The sequence below is a fragment of the Musca autumnalis genome, unplaced genomic scaffold (genome assembly GCF_047663935.1).
Source record: "Musca autumnalis isolate F117 unplaced genomic scaffold, ASM4766393v1 scaffold_1, whole genome shotgun sequence".
In the NCBI taxonomy this organism is placed as follows: Eukaryota; Metazoa; Arthropoda; class Insecta; order Diptera; family Muscidae; genus Musca; species Musca autumnalis.
In genome coordinates, this window is record NW_027411644.1 from 237,215,170 (window position 1) to 237,239,926 (window position 24,757).

General features: G+C 35.6%; 1 protein-coding gene across 1 annotated transcript in view; it reads left to right on the forward strand.

The window, feature by feature from the left end:
- The first annotated feature begins 1,079 nt into the window (after positions 1-1,079).
- The window catches only part of CCHa1 (neuropeptide CCHamide 1), a 46,005-nt gene continuing 22,327 nt past the window's right edge, over positions 1,080-24,757 (forward strand). Inside the window, exon 1 of the mRNA XM_073960604.1 lies at positions 1,080-1,341. Coding sequence (XP_073816705.1) covers positions 1,278-1,341 — 64 coding nt within the window. The 5' untranslated portion in view covers positions 1,080-1,277. The remainder of the gene's footprint in view (positions 1,342-24,757) is intronic.

Genomic DNA, 24,757 nt, shown 5'->3' on the forward strand with positions numbered 1-24,757 from the left:
TTAACATCCCGAAGGTTGCGCAAATGTAGTTGTTTGCAACTCCCACACATATGTATATCAATATATATGTATGTATATGCGTGTGATTAAGTATATTTTCTTTCATTGTGTTGCAAATTCATTTATTAACACTATCCCATGCGCACAATTCAAATTTCAGTTTCCTGTGTTATGTGTGTATGTAACATTTCAGTGCGTATTTTAGCAACAACAGCAACCTGTTGTTGGCTATTTTGTGTGGTATTTGTTTTTAGTGTGGTAGTGTTAAGTCTCGCCAATTTGTTGTACGAATGTTGTTCATTATCGTGTGGCCACATGTCAAAATGCATTCTCTACAAATAGACGTTTTAGATACGGATTTGGATGTTATGGTACAACTAAGTTCTATTTGTTTGTGGTTGTGTTTATCAAATTCCCTGTCATACATTAGCCAATGAATGATTTAAGCCATTTCTGCGTCGTACACTAACAGCCGAAGTGGTCATGTTAAACAGTGACGATGTTCTTGTTATCAGATTTATCACTTCGTTTAACAGTGTTTAAATATATGGTTACATATGTATTGCTATTGACAAGTGAATGTGTTATATATGTAATATGCCTGACAATAACATAATAATGCCAACAAATTGTACAGTATGAATTACGAGCTATACTAAGTATGTTACTCCGACAAGGAGGTTCAAAACATTGGCCTTGTTCATACATTCTTTTCAATGAATACATAGTTCAATTGAATTAGTTCGATTTTGAACTAAGGGCGCTCCCAGATTACATCCCTGCAATTAGCAACATAGTACATATTGTGTTCAACGTTTCAAAACACTGTTCGTTGATACTTTCGCTGTTATCTTTTCTTACATTTCTTTTCAATGTATTTACAGTAGAGAGATAGATACATGAACATAGCCATTATCTAACAATCCTTTTTTACAACACTGCGTGTGAGTGAATTGTCTGTATGTGTGCATCTCAAAGGTAGCATGTGATTGTTATTGTGTTCAGGTCTTCAGCCTGAAAGTCTTCCGTTGTTACCATGACTTTTGGTATAAAAACTCCGTGTAAACTGTGTTAGGGTCGACAGTTTAAATTGTGCTTCAAACTCTAACGGAAATAAGGTTTGCACGCAAAACGGCAACAATCGAAGATATCAACAAGTTATTTGTTATATAAAATAATATTTTTCACATCAAAAAAGTAAAATAATAGTACAAAAAGTTTGTGTAAAAAGAAATAAAACATTTATTAACAAAATTGTTTCGACAAATTAAAACATTATGGCATTTAAAACTTTGTATTGTGTTCTATTGTTTTTTCTGCTAACATTTACAGCTGCTAAAGGTAATTGAAAAGTGTTCCGTTATATAAACTACAGTTTATGTTCCAAATCAATTGTTGCACCAAATTAGACAACGGTTTTAATGTGGAATTAATAAAAATTAATTAAATAAGTAAAACAATTTTGTATAATGTTTAAGAATATATAGTATATATTATAAAACTTTAAGAAAAAACTGTAGAAAAAATACGGTCCACATGGACCCTTACATGTGAAAATTGTTCGAATGAAAATAATTTGTTAATTGTGTGAATAAAATGTTTCTACATACAGGTAATTGCGGAAGCATTTTTTCTGTAAAAAAAAGGAAAAGTGATGACAATTTTTATCGAAATCCGAAAGTGTAGTCTTCTCTAACTGTCCCGAAATCAAATCTTTTTACTACAAATCACTTTAAAATCTTGTCGTTTTAAAATTTAAAACAAAAACAAAAGTGAGATATATTTCGGTTAAATATATTATAACGATTTTAAGGGGTGTCCCCCACTTGTAAAGCCATTTTTCAATAATTTTTCCAAGAAAACTACCAAACTTTTTTGGTAGATTTTGTTTTCTTCTGAAAGAGCATATCCTAATAGAGTGTCTGATTTTTTTTTTTTTGGAAAATATAAACTATTTAACCGACGGTATTGTATTTTTGTTGGCTTATTTAGAACATAAAGATCTAGTCCTTCTTCGATCGATTGTTTAAAAACCGACAATGTTGTTGAGGTCTTAGCGTTCTAAGCCACTGTCAATCTATCATATCAAACTTTCGAAATGGAAGGCATTACAATTCATGAAGGAAAACCCCCATCCATTTGTACATCTGTATCTATTGAGAAGAAATTATTCTAGACACGACACTGATTGACTTGATAAGAAAAAGGCTTCAAAAAATACTTCATATCTGCAAATTTGTAATAATGTTTGTACAAATAGAATATATCAAAATCAGCCTTTGTCTCCTAGCTATTCACATCTGATATGTCTGATGAGCTGAATTAAACCACCAGCGAAACGATCGTAGGGACTTTGCTAGAATTCAATTTTTATACCCTCAGCCTTTAGGCAAAATGTGCCTCATCGAAATAATGGTTTTTAGACCCCAAGTATGTTTGGAGGAAATGTGTTTCAGACAATTTGGAGTTGATTTAGCAATGTCCGTCCGTCTGTCTGTCTGGCTGGCTGGAGCGCACGATAACTCTCGAACGGATTAACCGATTCAGTCCAAAATTTGGCTTTCATAATATTTTGCCCAAACTTAGTTTAAGTTCGAAGACAGGTTATATCGGTCCACTCCTTCTGGTATCTCCCCCACAAAAGTTCGAAAATGTTGGGAAAATTTGTGCGCACTATAACTCTTGAAGGGAGTAACGGATTTGGTCCATACTTTACACATATTGAAATTTCTACCAGACTTAGATGAGGTTCCAATATGAACTCAATCGGCCCACTCCTTCTGGTACCTCCCACCCAAAATTTCAGTTTAGGACCACCTCTCGAATCGCTTTGATTTTTGTTGCAACTACTTGTATTCACTGCCCGCCATAAGACGGTTCAAGTTTCATCAGGGGCAAGTCCATACTTCCTATGACACAGTGTGTAGTGGTTGGAGCGCAATATAAATCTCGAACGGACCTGCGGATCGGTCCAAAATTTGGCCTTCATAATATTTTGTTCAAACTTAGTTTATGTTCGAAGATAAGCCGTATCGGTTCACTCCTTCAGGTACCTCCACACAAAAGATCAAAAATGTTTGCACAAATTGTGCGCACAATCATTCTAGAAGGGGGTGACCGATTTGGTCCATACTTTACACATCCTAATATATCTACCGGATATAGATCAGGTTCGAATATGGACTATATTTGTGCACTCCTTCGGGTACCTCCCACACAAAATTTCGGATAAGTTCACTTTAAGACATTCTCTCGAATCACTTTGATTTTTGTTGAAGCAACTTGCATTCGCTGCCTCGATTACGACGGTGAAAGTTTGTTTGTGGGCAAGTCCATACTTCTGGAGAAAACTGCCCGAATGGTGTAAAAAAACCCTATGACATCATATGTGGGGGCTGGAGAGCACGATAACTCTCGAACTGATTAACCGGTTTGGTCCAAAATTTGGCCTTCTTCATATTTAGTCCAAACATAGTTTCAGTTCGAATTGGCCCGACATTGGATCTTTTAATATTTTATCCAAATTTATCTTAATTTCTAAAATGGCACATATCGGTCCTCTCCTTAGGTTACCTCCCGCAAAAAAGTTCAACATTTTTGCCTAAGTGCATAGGATCTGTTCGAAGATCTTTCGGAAATGTATACCAATGCTGTTCGTTGTGGTCCTGTTCAAGCAATGCCGTTCGTTGGTATTGTTGAAATTACGAAGTTTTTCGGCAATTCACAAATACGACCCGAAGGGAATGAAGGAGCACAAAAAAGAGAGTAAATGTTTTGATTTGTGTTTGTTTTGCAGCATGCGTGCATACAACCTTACTAACACACTGTCAAAAGATACCAATACTCAGAATTTTGTTTGCCCTCTTCTTGGTCGGCAGTGGTTTAAAGCGATATTATGTTTTTCGTGGACAAGTCCATGTTTCCTGGTCCAAAAGATATACGAAGACCCACTGAAATGACTTGTGGGCGCGATATCTATCGAAATGAAATGACTCCCAACATAAGATTCACTTCCATAATGGATTATGTTCGGCAAGTTCAAATGTCACGCATGCTGTTCAATACAAAACTCCTTATGTCATGTTAGCTCTATTAATTCAATTAATTAAAAACTTTCATAAATAATGACCTTCGTCCTAATAACACAACAATAAATAAAAATATACGTTTTCTGTCAAAAAAAACGCAACGATTTCAAAATCTCGTTTAACTCAAGGGGCAAAAATCGATCTCGGATTTTTTTAGGTGGCACCTCCTTAATTGTTTAGTTTTGTTAGATTTTAAGAATACCAAAATTTGAGCACAATTGCATGATGTTAACACATGTGTACCACCGTGGTGCAATGGTATGCACACCAGAGGTCCGCAAAATGCATATAAAAGGCACACTCTATTGCCTTTTCCCAAAAGCGAATAGTGCAGTGCCTTGCATATAAAAAATATGAATGTGCAAAAAGCAGATTCACCCCAAAAAATGATTTACTGCTTTAGTGCATGCTTGCTTGCTTTTACATTTGTATTCACACAATTCGCAAATGCAGTATGCACAATACTGCATACCACCACACAGTATCGTACCATCTTCTGTTTGAATAAATGAATACATTTGCCAAATTTCGCTTTATCTTTGAGTTTCTTTAATAATAGGATAAACTAAACTAGTAATTGTTTTTATTGTCTCAACATTAATTTTTTATGTTTATTACAGGCCTGCTCAAGGTGCGCACCTGAGCTGTCGGTGTGTGTCAATTTTCTCACACACACAATTTAAAAAGAGAGCTTTTGTTTTTGTTTTGAATATTTTCAAAATTAAAAATCAGTCTCTATTGAACATTCAATGAGGAAGGTTCTGTTTGTCCCAATTTACATTAGGCGAGTTTACTTGCGGCAATTGTCAGTTTGTGGGTGAGAGAGGGTATTGAGAGGCAAAGGGTTACCATATACCTCAACTCTCTCTCCATCAAACTGACAATTGCCGCAAGTAAACTCGCCTAATGTAAATTGGGACTTTTCGAATTTGTCTATGAATTTATATGCGTACACTGAAAAAATGAATGAAGATACTGAATATGAATTTTTATTTGCCTAAAATTTTTACGGCAAATTAGAGTGTTTGGTTTGTCAACGCACTTTGGTTTGTCACGAACTTGATTTGCAACAAATTATAACATCAACAGTCACATTTGGTCAAAATAAAATAATTATTCTACTCTATATTTTGAAATATAAAATAAAAAAAAACTGTTACGATATTTCTCACAGTATACAGAGAGACAAAGGTAAATTGAAATTTGTGTATTTCAAAACCAACACAATTACAAAATGTGTTTGTATGTGTCTGAGTAGGCCTGGTTTATTAGCATGTCAATTTGACTAGAAATATCTACTGCTTTTTGTAATGCAACGTGCTTTTTCGAAGGCAGCGTGCAAAAAAAAGGCAACGAGCTCTTGTAGTGTGTTGTGTGTGTGCAATTGGCACACACTCATGAAAGTAAAGGCAAATCAAGCAATAGCATTAAACAGAGATGGCAATAGCAAGCAATGAAAAAAGCACGAAATCGCGAATATGCATTAAAAGCGAGTGGCATTTTGCGGACCTCTGATGCACACCCGCCTTGCACGCTTAAGGTCGTGGGTTCTATTCCCCGGCCAGTCAACATCAAACACTTTTCAACGGTGGCAAAATACCCATCAGTAGTGTTGGGGACATTTGCTAAGTATTTCAGCCATGTAAAACTTCTCTACAAGTGGTGTCTTCGACACGCCGTTCGGACTCGGCGATAAACAGTAGGTCCCATATCACTGAGCTAATATGAATCGGGGTGCACTCATTGATATGAGAGAAGTCTCCCCTGTCCCGCCTGGGATGTTTGTGGAACAATTATTATATAACACATGTCACTATATATATTCTTGAAATTTGGTACTTAGTCTTTGTTGAGGGTATAAAACTTTCTACCTGAAATTGGTCAGTATATGTCAACGTCTTCATGTAGCCCCCATAGAACGGTACCGCCTGATTTTCGGTATTTTGAAGGTTTTAGCCTCATTATTCCACAGAAGTGGTTGAAATTTGGTACTAAGTCTTTTTCTGGGCTACAAAAATTTCCCTCAGAAATTTTTCGGTATATGTGCCAGTTTTGGTGTACTCCACATAGAACAGTACATCCCAATTGTCGGTATATTGACGCTTTTAGCCTCATTATAACACCGAAATGGCTGCAAGTTGGTATTTAATCTTCGTTGAGGGTATAAAACTTTTCATAGGTCCATAAAACGGTACCTCACGATGTTCGGTATTTTTAAGGTTGTGTGCTCAATATCCCATCGAAATGACTTATATTTGGTAGTTAGTCTTCGTTGGAGGTATAAAACTTTCCACTATATATTTGTCGGTTTAGGACCACGCCTTCATATAGCCCCCATAGAACAGTACCTCTCGATTTTCTGTATTTTAAAGGTTGTAGCCTCAATTCCCCACCCAATTAGCTGATATTTGGTATAGGTCGACGTCCTCAGATAGCCCCCATAGGACGGTAACTCCCGATTTTCGGTATTTTGAAAGTTGTGGCCTCAATATACCACCGATATGACTGAAATTTAGTATTTAAACTTCCATGGGTGTATAAAATATTGCAGAAGAGAATTAATAGTATAAGTTCATGTCTTCACATAGCCCCCATAGAAGCGTACTTCCCGATTTTCGGTATTTGTGACATCAATATCCCATCGAAACGGATGAAATTTAATATTTAGTCTTCGTTGGTGGTATAAAACTTTCCACCTGAAATTTTGTGGTATTGTTTTTATATAGCCCCCATAGAATGGTCCCTCCCAATTTTCGGTATTTTGAAAGTTTTAGCCACATTATTCAACTGGAGTAACTGAAATTTGGTATTTAGTCTTCGCTGGAATTACGAAACTTTCCTCCAGAAATTTATCGGTACAGGTCAACGTTTTATACAGCCTCCATAGAACGGTGCATCCGATGTTTATACCCTCAGCATTTATGCTTACGAGGGTATATGGGCAATATTATTGAAAATTTAACATCGTTGAAGCCAAGGTTTACCCGTTTATAACTCGCGACTAGCGGTTGTATATTGTACAATTTACATGCTTTTGGATAAAATGAAATGTTTTTAGACTTGGCAAAAAATATTGGCCTTCAAAGTTGATTTGCGTGGAAGCTGTGGATATATTTATGTTAAAAAATGGGTAAAAATGGGTTGAAGCCAACGTGTCTTCTTTTGTTTTCTCTCGATTTGTGATTAAACAACACTTTTCACGATTTTCCCGTTAAAGTAAAAGTAGAAGGCAACTAAATAAGGATCATCTCACTAGTGTATAACTTCTCAAAATTTGATCTGCGTCTACCATTAAATGATGCTGACATTTTGAAGCCAGATTTTAAGTGTTTTTTGAAATTTTCTTATAATTTCGTTCCGCAAACAGGTTTTTCAAAAAATCATTTATAGGAATGAAGAACTCACGATTCTGATTTATTTGATATATGTGCCGTGAATGTAGCCTACACAGCTTCAGAGAAATCTGTATCCAAATACGAAAATTTTGTGCGAACAAATTTCTAAAAATCATATATTTCGGGTCTAATTTGTACAATTGGCATTCGATTTACTCGTGCATGATTGCAAATTTTGGATTTTTACGTTGCGGATCTAATAAATCATTATTCGTTAAAATCCATCTACTAAAACGCGAAATAGGAGGAATTCCAAGGTAGGAAAATCACCTAATATTGTTTTTGAAAATATCGCGCATTTTATCGCGTATTCTGTCGGCCGCTTGCACTACTATGAAAAAACTAGTGCAGCATCTTCCTTTTTGCGGAAACAGAGATTTAAAAACTTCACTGATAAGGGAACTACATTCATTTTATCCCAAAAATAGTGTGTGATGCTACATCCACGGTTCTTGACTGATTGCCTTGAAATAGGTATATATCGATGCAGATTTTCATGGTGACACTAAAACCGGATGCGGAACGAAATTGTATGAACTTTGCGCAAATTAGCGATGTTTTATAGGTTTTTTAATGCTAAGATGCACCCGATGCTACATCTTAGCTTCCAAATTATATTTCGAAAAATATATACAAATTAAAAGATGTGGTCTTGCTGTACATGAAAATCACATGCGGACAAAACGATTTTGATAATTACGCGATTTACACATATTTTAATAATGCATATAAGTTAAAGCGGTTTATTTGAATTCTATTTCCGTTTAAGAAGTCTAATGATTTATTTCAACAACCCGATAACTTTCCTCAATGGGAAACTTACTATGTGAATGTAGATAAAGCAAAATCCGCCCATTTCCTTGGGAGTTTCATGAAAAATAAAAGAAGTACTCCTATAGAATTTTTCCAATATTTTCGACTCTAGAATGCATGTGAAAACCATTATTCCAAACCAAAATTAGTTTTTTGTAACACAAATATGTGCTTATTTTGGCTATAATATCCTAACTACTATCCCGATAATTATAAGTTTGGTCTCATTTGATTCCCCGTGAAGTCTTTATTTAAAACTGTTACTTTTTTTGTAATTTTTGACGGGTAAAAGGACCTACATTTTCAAAAAATTCGGATTACATTTAAAATTTTGTCAATTTTTTGTAAATTCCGCGAATGCTGAGAAACATTTTACAAATATTATGCAATCTACTTAATGACGTCACTTCGTGATAACTTTTTAGTGACAATTGTGCTCAATAAAATAATTAGCGTTTTTATAATAATTTTTTCTTAAAAGCAGAAGTAAAACCGCGATAACATTTGTCCGCAACAACCAAAAATTTGCTCGCGATCGGATTTGTACTGGGGAATTTTTTCTTAACCTATGTACCAAAAATCGTTAATGTAGCGCGAAAAGAAAAAAATCATTTTTTTGGAAATGGAATATGAAATAATTGGCAGTTTTGCCCATATACACTTTCATACGGGCAAAATGTGCCTCATCGAAATAATGGGTTTAGACCCCAAGTATGTTTGGACGAAATGTGTTTCAGACAATTTGGAGTTGATTTAGCAATGTCCGTCTGTCTGGCTGGCTGGTGCGCACGATAACTCTCGAACGGATAAACCGATTCGGTTAAAATTTTGGCTTTCGTAATATTTTTTCCAAACTTAGTTTCAGTTCGAAGATGAGCTATATCGGTCCACTCCTTCCGGTACCTCCCCCACAAAAGTTCCAAAATGTTCGGAAAAGTTTTGGGCATGAGGGAATAACCGATTTGGTCCATACTTTGCACATCGTGAAATTTCTACCAGACTTAGATGAGGTACCAATATGGGCTCAATCGGCCCACTCCTTCGTGTACCTCCCACACAAAATTTCGGATAAGTTCAGTTTAGGACCTGCTCTCGAATCGCTTTGATACACGGTACAAGTTTCATCAGGGGCAAGTCCATACTTCCTGAGAAAATGGCCGGAAGGGTGCAAAAAGCCCCTATGACACCTTGTGTAGTGGTTGGAGCGCAAGATAACTCTCGAACGGATCTGTCGATTCGGTCCAAAATTTGGCCTTCGTAATATTTAATCAAAACATAGTTTAAATTCGAAGATGGGTTATATCGATCCACTCCTTCAGGTACCTCTCCCACAAAACTTCAAAGATGTACGGGAAAATTTTGCGCACGATAACTCTTGAAGGCAGTGACCGATATAATCTATACTTTGCACATCCTAATATATCTACCAGATATAGATCAGGTTCGAATATGGACTATATTTGTCTACTCCTTCTGGTACCTCTCACACAAAATTTTGGATAAGCTCACTTTAAAACCTGCTCTCGAATCACTTTGATTTTTTTGAAGCGATTTGCATACGCTACCTCCATTACGACGGTAAAAGTTTTTCAGGGGCAAGTCCATATTTTTTGGGAAAACAGCCCGAAAGGTGTAAAAACCCCTATGTCACCATATGTGGCGATCGGAGAGCACGGTAACTCTCGAACTGTTTAACCGATTTGGTTTAACATTTGGTCTTCGTCATATTATATTCAAACTTAGTTTCATGGGCAATACCGGTCCACAACTTTCTGTACTTCTCCCCAATATTTAAAAAATGTCACTAAAATGCTAGGACGATATCACTTGAATGGGGCAATCAATTTGGTCCAAATTTGGATCTCCTAATATTTTATCAGCATTTAGTTTAACTTCCAAAAAGGCCCATATCGGTCCTCCCTAAGGGTACCTGCCCTACAAAAGTTCAACATTTGTGTCTTAGTGCAGTTAATTCCTAATCCACATTTTTGTCGGCAAGTTCAAATGTCCAAAAAGGGCCACAAAATTCTGAAGAGACCTTAAATACATTCGATCTGTCCGGAGGTGAAAGTTTCGCATCACATTGGCTGAGGGTATATATCTGTCGGCAAAGCCGACTGACACTTTTTTACTTGTTTGCAAACAAGGGAACTCATTAGGATCTGTGGCGAAATCCGAAACTATAGTCTTCCCTACCTTATCCCTTGGTAAACATTGTCTATTTTTTCCCACTAATAAATAAAAGTTGTTTTAATAAAATATTAAAGCAACGACTATAGGGTTAAGCCCGACTATTTTGAAAAGAAAAATAGAGACCGGGCACCGTCGAGTCCACCGGAGTCGTGAAAAAAACTGGTGTGGAGTCGGAGTCGAGCCATAAATACCTCGACCCCGAAACAACTTGTATTCGCTGCCCGCATTACGACAGCACAGTTTTTTTCAGAGGCAAGTCCATACTATATATCTATACTTCTTCCAACGATTAAGTTTTCTTTAGTGTTTTTCATAGAATGAAATTTTGTTTTGTGAAAAATATGTTCATATGATCGGCCCCGTGCCGACACTAGCATTTGCTTCTTTCATTTAAAACTTTGCTAAATTTAATGAAATAAACAATTTGTATTTATGTGCTATGCATTTTTGTATTTTTGGACAAACAAACTGTAATGTAATTGATTTTTGAACACAAACATAATAATATTTATCATAAATATCTACATACGAGTATGTATGTATATTGCAAAAACTCTGATAAGACACTGAATATGCCAGACTCTGAAGAGCCATAACATTGAGTACCGCAACATGTAAACTAGTGAATAACATCAAGATATGGGGAATTTACCCGAAAAATAATTACGCCATCACATTGGCGTCACTTCATCTTTGGCCCCTAACGCAGTTTGTGCCTTATCTGTGGACGGACAATAAGCGAAAAACAATTGTGTTACGCTTAGAAGCCTTAAATTGCTTTATGTTTTTTTTCACAATCAATCCTCGGAGGGAGTTTTTTTCGGGGACATCTTGCATTTTTCTCATGACAAGAAATGACGGTAAACAATGCAAATTCATACGTCAGTTGGCGTGGAGTGTTTGAGTGTTTGCGTTTTTATTTGTTTGTTGGTGGTTTTCACCTGAGGATTAATTTACGATAGCAATTAAACGTTAGATAGGCAGACAGACCATAGATAGTTCATAGAAATTTCAACCTATTACACACAATGTGTGACAGACACGATGCATTCGCTGAAAAAGGCAAAAATAGCTCAATATAACCACTTCAATGGAACCCTGTAATTATGGAACATTTTATTACCCGGTGCAATTGTTGGTGGTTGGATGGGTCAGTGGCAATGGGGAGGATGTTTGCTTATCATCGTAACTTAGTTTGATTAGTTTTATTTATTACATTAAATTGTTATCTATCATCATTGATTTTGATGATGTGTAAAAGAGGGCATGTTAACACGGCAAATAACACTGTTAATTAACCAATAGACTTGTTGAAGTTTGATCCTTGGTAGTGGTGTTGTTAACTGTTTTTAAACATTTCTAGTAAATGCTTGATTAGATAATAAAACTATTTCATGTTAATCGCTTGTCTGAACATCAATTTACGATGATAATAGATTATTAATTTGTTATTCATCGGCATTCATCAAAGGTGTGATTATTATGATTTATTATACAAATCAGTCTTCATGTTTAAACAACATCAAATAATCTTTGTGGACTTTGTAAAGAATGCTTAGGTTTCCATAAACTTATTATCTTACTATGGGCCTAATGCAAACTTGATCCTGGAATCGACCCATTGCTGTGAGGGTCCATGAAAATTATTATTTAAAAAATCCACGAGATTGTCCATGAAAAATATTATTTAAAGAATCCACGATTATTGCTGTGAGGGCCTATTAAAGATATTATGTAAAAAATCCACAATTATTGCTGTGAGGGTCCATGAAAAATGTTATTTAAAAAATCCACATGAAAAATATTATTTAAAAAAATTCACATTTATTGCTGTGAGGGTCCATGAAAAATGTTATTTAAAAAATCCACATTTATTGCTGTGAGGGTCCATGAAAAATATTATTTAAAAAAATCCACGTTTATTGCTGTGAGGGTCCATGAAAAATGTTATTTAAAAAACCCACATGAAAAATATTATTTAAAAAATTCACATTTATTGCTGTGAGGGTCCATGAAAAATGTTATTTAAAAAATCCACGTTTATTGCTGTGAGGGTCCATGAAAAATATTATTTAAAAAATCCACATTTATTTCTGTGAGGGTCCATGAAAAATATTGTTTAAAAATTCACGATTATTGCTTTGAGGGTCCATGAAAAATATTATTTAAAAAAATCCACTTTTATTGCTGTAAGGGTCCATGAAAAATATTATTTAAGAAATCCACATTTATTGCTGTGAGGGTCCATGAAAAATATTGTTTAAAAAATCCGCAATTATTGTTGAAAGGGTTCATGAAAAATATTATTTAAATCCAAAATTGTTGTGTGTTGTTGTGTGTGGGTCCAGAAAAATATTATTTAAAAAATCCACTATTATTGCTGTAAGGGTCCATGAAAAATATTATTTAAAAAATCCGCGATTACTGATGTAAGGGTCCATGAAAAATATTATTTCAAAAATCCACGATTATTGCTGTGAGGGTATATGAAAAATGTTATTTAAAAAATCCTCGATTATTATTTCCAATCCTCTAAATTTTACGCTTTTACCCAATTTGGAATATCGCGTTTTATAATCTCGTCTTCCACGTGTTTAGTCCATCGAAGCATCGTTGTAACTAGATACGTTTAACTAACCGGCTGGATGTCATATTATAACCCACTGCTCTTAGTACGAGGACGACATTGATGTTCAACGCCAAAGTAATTTGGCGCCAGGTGCCCTTATGAATGACGAGATGCTTAAATCTGGTTCTACTAAATACCATGTTTTTTGTCGGTGCGAAGTCTATCATTCCATTGTGGGATGTTTCATTGTGGAAACTGAATTTCCCGACAATCGGGCCAAAGATATTCTCTTTACAAATTTTGGCATCAAATTAGCCTAGAATAATTGCATGTTGTGGGCATGAGAGCACTCGTAAAATATAGTTTCGTTCATTCTTGTCTTCGGTGCATCATGGGCGCAGATAAGACTTCTGTCGAAAAATTTAGCTTTAAACCACATTGTAGCAAGTCTTGGGTTGGGTTCAAATTTTGTACATCTTAATATTTTCATCAAACATAGTTTAATTTCGAAGATAGGCCATATTGGAGTGGACCGATAGCCATATCGGAGTGGACCCCCACAAATGTAAAATAATATTAGCTAAAATGGTGCGCAAGATAACTCTTTCACATCACCATAGATCAGTAGTGAGTATGGACTATATCGGTCCACTAACTGATTCCATTCCATACAAAATTTCCTATTACGGCGATACAGTTTTTTTCGGGGGCAAGTAAAGAATTTCTACGATAATGAAGCAAGAGCTCTAAAAAACGATCTTGGTGCTGAACGTGTTTTTTAGATCTCTGGACCGATGAGCACGATAACTTACGAAATGAGTATCCGATTTGTCCGAAACTTTGCACTTCGTACAATTTCTTCCAAATATACGACAACCTTTCAAAGGGTCTATGTCGGACAGCATCTTCGGATACCTTCCTCACAAACCGCAACATTTCGCTCAAGAGCAGTTTAAGGCATTTGCAGATATACTAAGCAATCTATAAACATATATTGTATACATATGTATTTACAAAAAATCTGTTTATATTGTATTGGTCGCTAACATTCGGAAAACGAATTAGCAAATAAAAAAGATTAGGGAGTAGGCCCGTTATCTAGCAGACACATTATAGCAATTTGCATCAGGGGAAGCGCCAGTAGGTCTTTTTTCATATGTAGGCTACTTTGCCAGTATAAGAGGGGCACTAAAAAATCTTCTGGCCTAGGCAACACGCAGTGTCGCCAGGCCTCATTTGACTTTTTTTTTTTTTTTTGAAAGTTTGACAGTTTTTAGCCTAAGCGTACTCAGGACAGTTTGACATACGACCATGTGTTGTGTTGTTTACAGTGCACGAAGGGCCAATGGCAGGTTTTTGAGCAAAAAGTCATTTTTTCAAGTCATTGATTGCATTCAAACAATAACGCAATTATATTCTTAGCACTTTCAAACCTCCAAAACCAAAAAAATTACAATCTGGCAACGGCCCTCGGCGACATGCCAAGCTGCCAAAGATGTCATAATTTTCATTCCGTTTATTTCTGACATTCAGTCGTAATTAAACAATTTAAGTATTTTGATGCCAAAACCTGATTTGTTGATATTATATATTTTTTAAAAATTTAAAATACGGATAATGGTATGTAAATTAAGATTATTATTAAAAATGTAAATGTAATATTAGATGTGGTCAATAATTTGTTGTGTCAGTAAGTGATGTTTTTATGTAGTCTGTGGTATCGTCCATGTGTTCTTTGGAGTAGAACTTTCAGAATCGGGGTGTATTCTCGTAAAAATATGTATCTGGTGAGAGGTGACAATGCCAGCTAACAGATTTTGAAAAGAAATTTTGCGTATACTTTCGTATAAAAAATTATCAATTTCCAGATTTCGTAAAACTTAAAAATTTGGATATTTTTAATTTTTGGTTGGAAAATCAGCGAAAACCTAAACACGTTATAGACTGGATTTCTGCGAAATTTACACGAGGTGTCAAAGACAACTTAGTGACGGGAGTTAAAAAACAAGTTTATAACATTTGTGCACGCCTTAACCAAAAATGGATAAAAAATTGGAGGTCAAAAAATCGTGTATTACAATTTGAAAGCTTATGGTTAGCTAGCGACACAGCATTTACGCTAGAACAAGGTAATGATACAAAGAAAAGAGGGCGCTCTAATGTGGATTATAGTGAAGGAAGAAAACTTGCTTCGGAAGTCTCCTATGAACACGGCAACAATACCAAGCTCTTGATTCATGCCGCCTCTGTTTCGGCCAATTTGTCAAAAGAAAAATATTTAAAATAATAATGAATGAATGAATAATAATGAACCGATTTCAATATGATGTCTCAATAATGTTTTCTAGACCAAATTCCGTCAGACGCTTTAAATTTCATCACAAATGGACATACAGTGGCGGCCAGCTAATTAGGGACAGTAAATTCAGTTTAATAGATTATTCGATTTCAATTAAAAAATGTGTAGATTTTGATGAAATAAATTTTGCATAGAAGGTATTGGTATAAGCACTATCGAGTAATGTCAAAACAGTTTGAGATTACCCTATGGGGGGAAGTACAACCCACTTTTCTAAAAATGGTCCACATTAGCCTGGCCAGCTAATTAGGGACATTAGTAGTAAAATTAACTTAAAGCTTAATTGATGCATATTTTTGTACAATAATTGCTCGTATTAGTTAGTTTAATTCATGCTTTACCCCCGCCGAAAGTCCTTTAAGGACCGAAGTATTACTATAATCCATAATAATGTGCTTTAGGCCATTATTTTCCGTTAATGCACCAAAACTATGCATATTTTTTGGCACTTTATAACAAAAACTGTATTTTTAGTAACCCCGTACATCATTGCGAACCATACACCGCAAGTATCGCTCCATACTGGGTGTACATTTATCCTTAAATTACTTATTGGTTGGTTGAGTGATTAAGGTGAGAATTCTATTTGAAGGATGAGTTATGAGGCGTCTTTAAGGCAACGAAATATGGTTATCTGGTCATAAGCATGCCGACATTATGTAAAAAAATATTTTGCCGCTATCTATAAAATTGAGCAACATTTAGATGAGGGATCATTTACATGCACAATTTTTACAAAGGATGAAAAACACCCAACATTGATGGAAGCCCCAGGGATCCTTGTGTTAGCTTTTGCATGGAACAAAGTACATTTTCACATCGAAACCAATCGATACTAATCATTTTTTAGGGTAAAGATGTTTATATTGCTGGAAAAATTATCCGGTGCCTATAAACAAAAAGTTGGTTTAATTGCATAGTTTTAAAATGGCACACAAAATCTGAACCAATTTCGATATAATTTGGCAAACTTATTTCTAGACCGAATCCTGTCACACGTTTCAAATTTCATCGAAATTTTACAGAAATTGCGTGTTTGTTTCACCAAATACCTCAAATCGGGCGAAAATATATATGTGAGCTATATCCAAATCTGAGCCGACTTCAAAATAACTTTGCAAACTTATTTCCAGTCCGTAATATTTCAAATATCATTATAATTTTCGTGTTTGGACCATCAATTACTCGAAATCGGGCGAACATATATATGAGAGCTATATCTATATATGAACCGATATCAACCAAATTTGGCAGATTAGTTTCTAGGCCGATTATAAACAGCTGCACGAAATTTTGAAGGTCTAGCTTGCTCCTGTGATTTTTTGCCTCAAAAACCTGTCATCGGCCCCATCGTGCAGTGACTTGAAAAAATCACTTTGCAAAAAAATGGAATTTACTTGTGAACATTTTTGTGCTATAATTTTTCACAAATTTCGACATAAATAATCACGGCAAGAGTGCATCGATCAAGTTAAATCTGTGTATGTCGATCGGCCGTTGTGCCAGAAAAAAAAATAAGCCGTGCGTGAACGGATAATGCAAGATCGCCATGTCACAAACGACGAATTTGGATCTATGCTAAGGAGCCCGAAACAAAACAGGAATCGACCATTTGGGTCTTCGAAAGCGAGCCCAATCCAACGAGAGTTGTTCGTGGAAGAAGACCTTTGAAGTAAAGTTTTGCTTTGAAGTTTCTTCGGCAAAACTGACCGTGTATACGACTTGAGATATGTAGGACGGTTAATTCTGGGTGTTACACTACAATTTGTTTGCTTGAAGTCTCCTGAGAAATTCGAAAAACGAACAAGAGAAATCGAATCGTTCTGCATCATGACAATGCGAACTCTCACACATCGATTGAAACCAGCGCCTGTTTGACCGGGCAAAACGTGGAATTGATGGGTCATGCGCCGTACAGCCCTGACTGGGGATCCAATGACTTCATTTGATTGCAGCACATCAAGAAAAAAGACATGGCCAACCATTTTCGTCGCCAGAAGATGCTGTAAAAGTGTTAAAAACCATGTTTTGGAGGTGTCTCAATCAAGCCACTGAAAACAACCCAACACACGGTCGCAAAATTTCCAACAAAAAAATGTCAAATGACGCCTAGGACGGAAGGATTTTCAGTGCCCTCGTATGCCATTCAGAAATTAAAATATGGACCAAAATTACATTTTTATATCATTCATACAAAAGTAATGGTCCATTTCATGCGCTAAATAATATCAGATCAACGTCCAAAATTGTAGGCATCTTCTTCGACCAAAACTCGTACCTCGTGCAACATTTCGTGACTATGATTACTCTACAAACAAATAACTGTATATATTAGCCTGTAGCTCTGTTATCTGACCTCGTACATCATCATAATTGGCATCAATGGAAAGGTCGAGAGATCGTCTTCCAAATGTAACTCACGTGGGCGAAATGTGTCTTCCAGAAATAAAGATTTAAGCGGTAGATTATAAATTTTCACACAAAAGTTGTGGTCCATTTAACCCTTTAAATATTATCTGATCATCATCTCAATTTGGAAGCCTCTTCTTTGTCATATACTCTTACCTTATTTAAAATGTCGAGGCGATCGGACTATTAGTTTAACCTACAGAACCGCTACATAATTAGATAAGAATTATGTTTTTGGTGAATTTCACCCGCTAAATATTCCACGATCATCACCAATACCAATAGTTGTCTATTCTGGTCTGAACCCGTCCTCTATGTACAATTTCGTGGCGATCGGTCCATAATTTCGCCTGGAGTTTGATTACAATTTATAATGGACAGACGGACGGACTGAAACACATCTCAAAATCGCCTTATCTCGTCGAGATATGAAGATTGGTATGCCACATTGGGGGTCACCGACGAATATTTCGCGGTGTTACATGAATTTTTGCCAAAACAAACTTATAATACCCTCTCCACATAGTGGTGTAGGGTATAAATAGGTTCTTGATTGATCGCCTTGAAATAGATATTTATCGATGTAGATTTTCATGGTGACACTGAAACCGAATAAGGAACAAAATTGTATGCACTTTGCGCAAATAAGCGATGTTTTATAGGTTTTTTAATGCTAAGATCCAGTCGATGCTTCTTAGTGTCAAAATTATATTTCGAAAAATGTATAGAAAGACAAAATGATTTTGATAATTACGCGATTATTTTAAAAATGCATATAAATTAAAACGGTGTATTTGAACCCTATTTCCGTTTGAGAAACCTAATGATTTATCGCAACAACCCGATAATTTTCCTCAATGATAGATAAAGCAAAATCCATACATTTTCTTAAAAGTTTCAAAAAAGTAAAAGAAGCACTCCTATAGATTTTTTCCAATATTTTCAACTCTAGAATGCATGTGAAAACTATTTTTTCAAACCAAAATTTATTTTTTGTTACCCAAATATGTGTTTATTTTGGCAATAACATTCAAACTATTATCCCCATCATTATAATTTTGGTCTCATTCGATTCCCCGTGATGCTTTTATTTACAATTGTCCGCAGCAACAAAAAATTTGCTCGCGAGCGGTTTTGATCTGTCAAATTTAGTTTCAGTTCTCAATCTATGCAATTAAATTCATTGATGTTCGGTTCAATCATTACTTTCGGCTAGTAAAAAACGATTCTGACCCAATGTGCTCCGTTGAAATCAGGCTGCCCCATTAATAAGGGCGAGGTATCCCTTGGAAAACTATATATTTATTCATATCGGAGAGTGGGGACTGAAAAATAAATATAAAATAATATTTTTTTCGAAAATTTGGTTATTTGGTTATATAACTGACTTTTAGAAAGTCTTATTTAAATTTTATATTTAATCAAAGTACTTCCGGTTCTTGAAAATAGCCAGTTGTATACAGTTCGTAGCCAGAAATACAATTTCGGAGGCGCAATAGACACAATTTGAATTTTTGCGTGTAAAATATACAAAAAATGTCAAAAAATATTGGGTGTGCAGTTCATATAATAGCCATTACTTCAGAGTTATTCCATTCACATAATTATGTTTGCTATGTTTCGTCACTTTGGATGCATACAGACAGTATCTTGTGTGAAATGTCGTAATGTTTTTCAATGTACATAAGTGGCTACATCCGTACTTTACTTTATTTCAATGATGAGGGACATCTAATAAAGAGTCATTTTAATGACTGGTACACGATAATGGTGAGGTAATAACCATTCATTGGACCATGGTAGGATAATCGCGAATTGACTAATCGACATGGGGGCACTTCAACAAGCATCATTTAAGCCACGAGAAAAGTAATGATTTAATCCATAAACATTTTAACACATCCTTTTGCGAAATTACACAAACAAAAACAGCTTTTAACACACACGCTTATACATATCAACACACGTTGAAGGATTACATATGCTATTGATAAATACATCATCATTATCAGCAGCAGCCGTATCTTGACGACAGTAAGCTAACAGATAATGGTTCGACAAGTTAATGTCTCATTTTAACAGATTTCAACTCTTAACAGACGTTATCAAAAAACAAAGCAATAAAATTGCCCGTTGAATGTTGTCAAGCGGGACAATTTGGTTCACACTCAAAGTAAATTGTTTCCCCTTTTGGCCACCGGCCTTAAGTAAATAGTATCTGAAAAAAAATGTAAACAAATATTTATGATTTGAAATATAACTTTTTAATGTGAAATGTCGCAAAATTTTATTTGCCAGCATATTAGCATCCTTTTTCCCATAAACTTCTACTTTTGATATCCTTTTCCCATTGCCTGTTCTTGGTTATTTTGTTGAACACATTGTTGCTATGTCCTTTCAAACACATGATTAACGCATGTGAATATACACCTGAGACTTTTGTGCAATGTTTTTTTTAGAATATTTTTATCTTTTTTTCTCATTCAGTCATTTTGAATGGATCACAGTGAGTGTGGAAAGATGGTTGAAGCTATTAGAAAAGTATGCTGGGAAGGAAGGACTGATTTCGTTCCTTTGGTACCAAAGAGTAATTACTAAATACTCGTGGACTAATATAAGCTTCGTTTGAGTAGAAGAAATTTTAAACATCCAGATGACATTCGTCATGTTCAAAACTGCGCAATAATCTTAAATTAGACATAGAGAAGACACTTGTCGTAAGAAATAATATAGTATAGTACAGTGCAGTTTCGTACCGTAATAGAACGAATTCATGTTTCCAGCCATTTCGAATTACATACACAATTTTGTGGGGAGGGTATTACAAGTTGGTTTTGGCCAAAAAGTTTGTAACGCATAGAAATATTGGTCGTAGACCCATACTTATATGTACAAAAATTAATGTCTCGAAGAGCTAAGAAAATCTGGCTATGTATGTCCGTCCATACTTCTCTCCATCTAAATCTTCTAATCACGCTTCAGGTCGCAATTTTGATCTGATCATCACCAAATTTTGGGTGCTGATGAAGATCCTGGAGTGGAAGAAGCCTATTGATTTTGGCGATGGTCGGATAATATTTAGGGGTCAGAATAGGCAAAAATCTTTTTTGGAGAAAAAGTCAACGTTTTTTCAAAGCAAATATCTTAGCGTCTATAAGGGGTATACCAAAAACAAAACCTGATAATGAAAGTAGAGAGTATCGCCTTTCTAATGACGCAAAGTAGGTTGTCGTAGGTGGTCAAACAACGAATACATCGCAATAGTCGCTAATGAAACCCAACTTTTAATTTTTGCGATTTGAAATATAATGTCGAATATCACAGTTTTGGTTGTGGACTTTTCAAAAGCAAAGCCTGACTGTGGAAGTAAAACATCGCATCTTTACAATGACGCAAAGTTGGTTGGCGTGGGTGACCAAATAACGCAGATATCGCATTTCCATTTGTTTGAAATCACGCTACAGGTCGCAATTTTTACCTGATCGTATTTTGAGGGTTAATGGGTGTCCATTAGAGGAAGAAGCACGAGTCGGAATGGACAAAAATTCATAGTTTTATTCTTATGCTAATACCTCTGCTTTTAGTAGTTGTATTCCCAAAGAAAAGCCCATCAATGGAAGATGAAAATGTCACCTTTATTATGATGATTGGCGCACATCCCACTTTCACATTTTTATACCCTTTAGGCTAAAAAGGGTATATACACATTCATACGGGCAAAATGTGCCTCATCGAAATAACGGTTTTAGACCCCAAGTATGTTTGGACGAAATGTGTTTCAGGCAATTTGGAGTCGATTTAGCAATGTCCGTCCGTCTGTCTGTCTGGCTGGTGCGCACGATAACTCTCAAACTGATGAGCCGATTTGGTCCAACATTTGGCTATCGTAATATTTTTGTCCAAACTTAGTTTAAGATCGAAGATGGGCCATATCGGTCTACTCCTTCAGGTACCTCCTCCACAAAAGATCGACAATGTTCAGAAAATTTGTGCGCACGATAACTGTTGAAGGGAGTAACCGATTTGGTCCATACTTTGCCCATCGTGAAATGTGTACCTGACTTAGATAAGGTTTCAATATGGACTCAATCGGTCCACTCCTTCGGGAACCTCCCACACAAAATTTCGGAAAAGTTCAGTTTAGGGCCTGCTCTCGAATCGCTTTGATTTTTGTTGTAGCAACTTATATTCACTGCCCCCCATACGACGGTACAAGTTTCATCAAGGGCAAGTCCATACTTCCTGAGAAAATAGCCTGAAAAGTGAAAAGAACCCCTATGATAGGGTGTAGTGGTTTCGGTCCAAATGGTGGCCTTCGTATTATTTTGTGCAAACTTAGTTTAAGTTCGAAGATAAGCCATATCGGTCCACTCCTTCAGGTACCTCCTCCACAAAAGTTAAAAAATGTTCAGAAAAATTGTGCGTACGATAACTCTTGATGGGAGTGACAGATTTGTTCCATACTTTAGACATCCTAATATATCTACCAGGTATAGGTTAGGTTCGAATATGCACTATATTTGTCCACTGCGTCGGGTACCTCCCACACACATTTTTGGATAAATTCACTTTAAGACCTGCTCTCGGATCACTTTGATTTTTGTTGAAGCAAATTCCATTCGCTGCCTCAATTACGACAGTAAAAGTTTTTCAATAGCAAGTCTATACTTCTTGAGAAAAAAAGCCCGAAAGTTGAAAAACCCCCTATGGCACCATATGTAATGACTGGAGAGCTCAACCTAATACTGCGTTCGTCCACACCTTGGATATTGTAATATTTCTTCGAATATTAGATGAAATTCGAAGATGGAAGGAGTGGACCTTCCCATACCTCCCTCACAAAAGGTCGAAAATATTCGCTAAAATAGTACTCTAAATACTGTCGAAACTCAGTTAAAAAAGCCCTATCTATCGATATCCCCGCAAATTTGCGCTTTAGTGTTATCCATATTGTTTTGTAAACCGCCCTAAATATATACGTTTTTTGAAAAAAAAAGTATTTCAATCCACACAGGCTGAGGGTATATCTCTGTTGGCAATGTCGACTGATACTTTTATTACTTGTTTTATTTGAATTGTACTGGCGAGTATCTCAGCTTTTGTTGGATGCGTTTCAACAATGAAGACATTCCGAGCATTGAAATATTCCCAATTGCGTTACCAATATTGGTGAAAAGCTTGTTATGTTGAAAAAATCGCTGGGATATCCCAATTTCCAATTTATGGCATTTTATTTCCATGTCAGATATTTCTGTTTCTGTTAGACATATTCCAAGGAGAGAGATTGATAATGAAACAAAACCTGAGCTTTAAATTAATACAAAGTGTGGCATTTATGGAAAAATATCAGAGTTATTTCAAAAGGCGCTAAGCTATCACAAGTTAAATATGTATTTTAAAGCCTGTTTTCTGCTTCTGTTAGGTGTATTAAAGACATGTAAAACCAGCAACGCTTTCAATCAGTACGACGTAGATGTCGACAGTAGTCAAATATAAAATTAAATATTAATCATTTTGGTTCAGTTCGCTTTAAGTAGTTTGGTAGTTTAGTTAAGTAGTTCCCTAAATCATTGCTAAATCGTCTCATAATTATCTGAAACGGATTTCGACCAAACATACTTGGGGTCTAAAACCATTATTTCGATGAGGTACATTTTACTGAGGGTATAAAAATGGTACTACAATCCATATACATATAACAATACACGGTGTGCCTTAACCAAATTTTAATGGAAGGTGCTTACACCTGGGAAGTTTCTGCAGATTCTGAAACTACAGTGCTCATAGATGAGAAATATCAAGAAACAAAAAAATCGGCGGAGGAATTTTCAAATAAATCGCGATTTAAGTTCACATTTTTACGGGTTCTTTAGGTTTTCACGATTTTGCTTGGAAACCGCGAGTCCTATGTAAATGAGCCTAAAGAAAATGTTGTAGCTGTGAAAATACTCCACAAAATTGGTCTTTATGATATTCTCGTAGGTTTTACCGTTTTTGAGATATAGAAGTTCAAATTGAGATAATGCACTGACTGTATCGCCTCCTTATAAAACAATATTATGCTCAGAGCGCCTTAGTCCCGGGCCACACTAGAGTGATTTCAATGAAATAATTTCATGAAATTAGACGTTCATAGATCGAGTTCCCCACTACAAAAATTTCATAAAATTAACTTTGTATGGAACTCGATCTAAGAACACCTAATTTCATGATTTGTGGACCGGGACTAAGTAACTTTTGATGAAAACCGCTTACACATGGGAAGATTTCGGGGATTCTGAAACAGCAATGTTCATTGATAAGAAAATATAAAAAATAAATCCGGAGGGATTTTTAAATAAATCGCGATCAAAATTTCCAATTTTTTCATGATTTTGCTTGGAAACAGCTACAACATTTTTTTAGGCCCATTTACATACGACTCGCCGTTTCCAAGCAAAATCGTGAAAATCTAAAGAACTCCTAAAAATGTGAACTTAAATCGCGATTTATTTGAAAATCCCTCTGTCGATTTTTTTGTTTCTTGATATTTCTCATCTATGAGCACTGTAGTTTCAGAATCTGCAGAAACTTCCCAGGTGTAAGCACCAGAGAAATGCGTAAGTAGCTGATTTTGATACTCATGAGACACATGCTAAAAAACAAGTGCATGTGCGGCTTGCTACTTCACAAAATAAATGCAAGTGTTGCTTATCACTCTCGAAATATGTACGAGTGTGGCTAGCCACTCACAAACAAAAAGTTGTTTAAAAATGGATATTTTTTTACACTTGTGTATGCTTTGCCAAGTAGTTTTAAATACGCAATTACATTTTCTGTTTTACTTTCTTGCTCTTGCGCACATCAAGTGTTGTTTTCAACCCTTGTAATTCAACCGTTTGTCTCATGTTCTCCGAGAGAGTTAGAGCAAAAATCATTTTCTAACACTGAT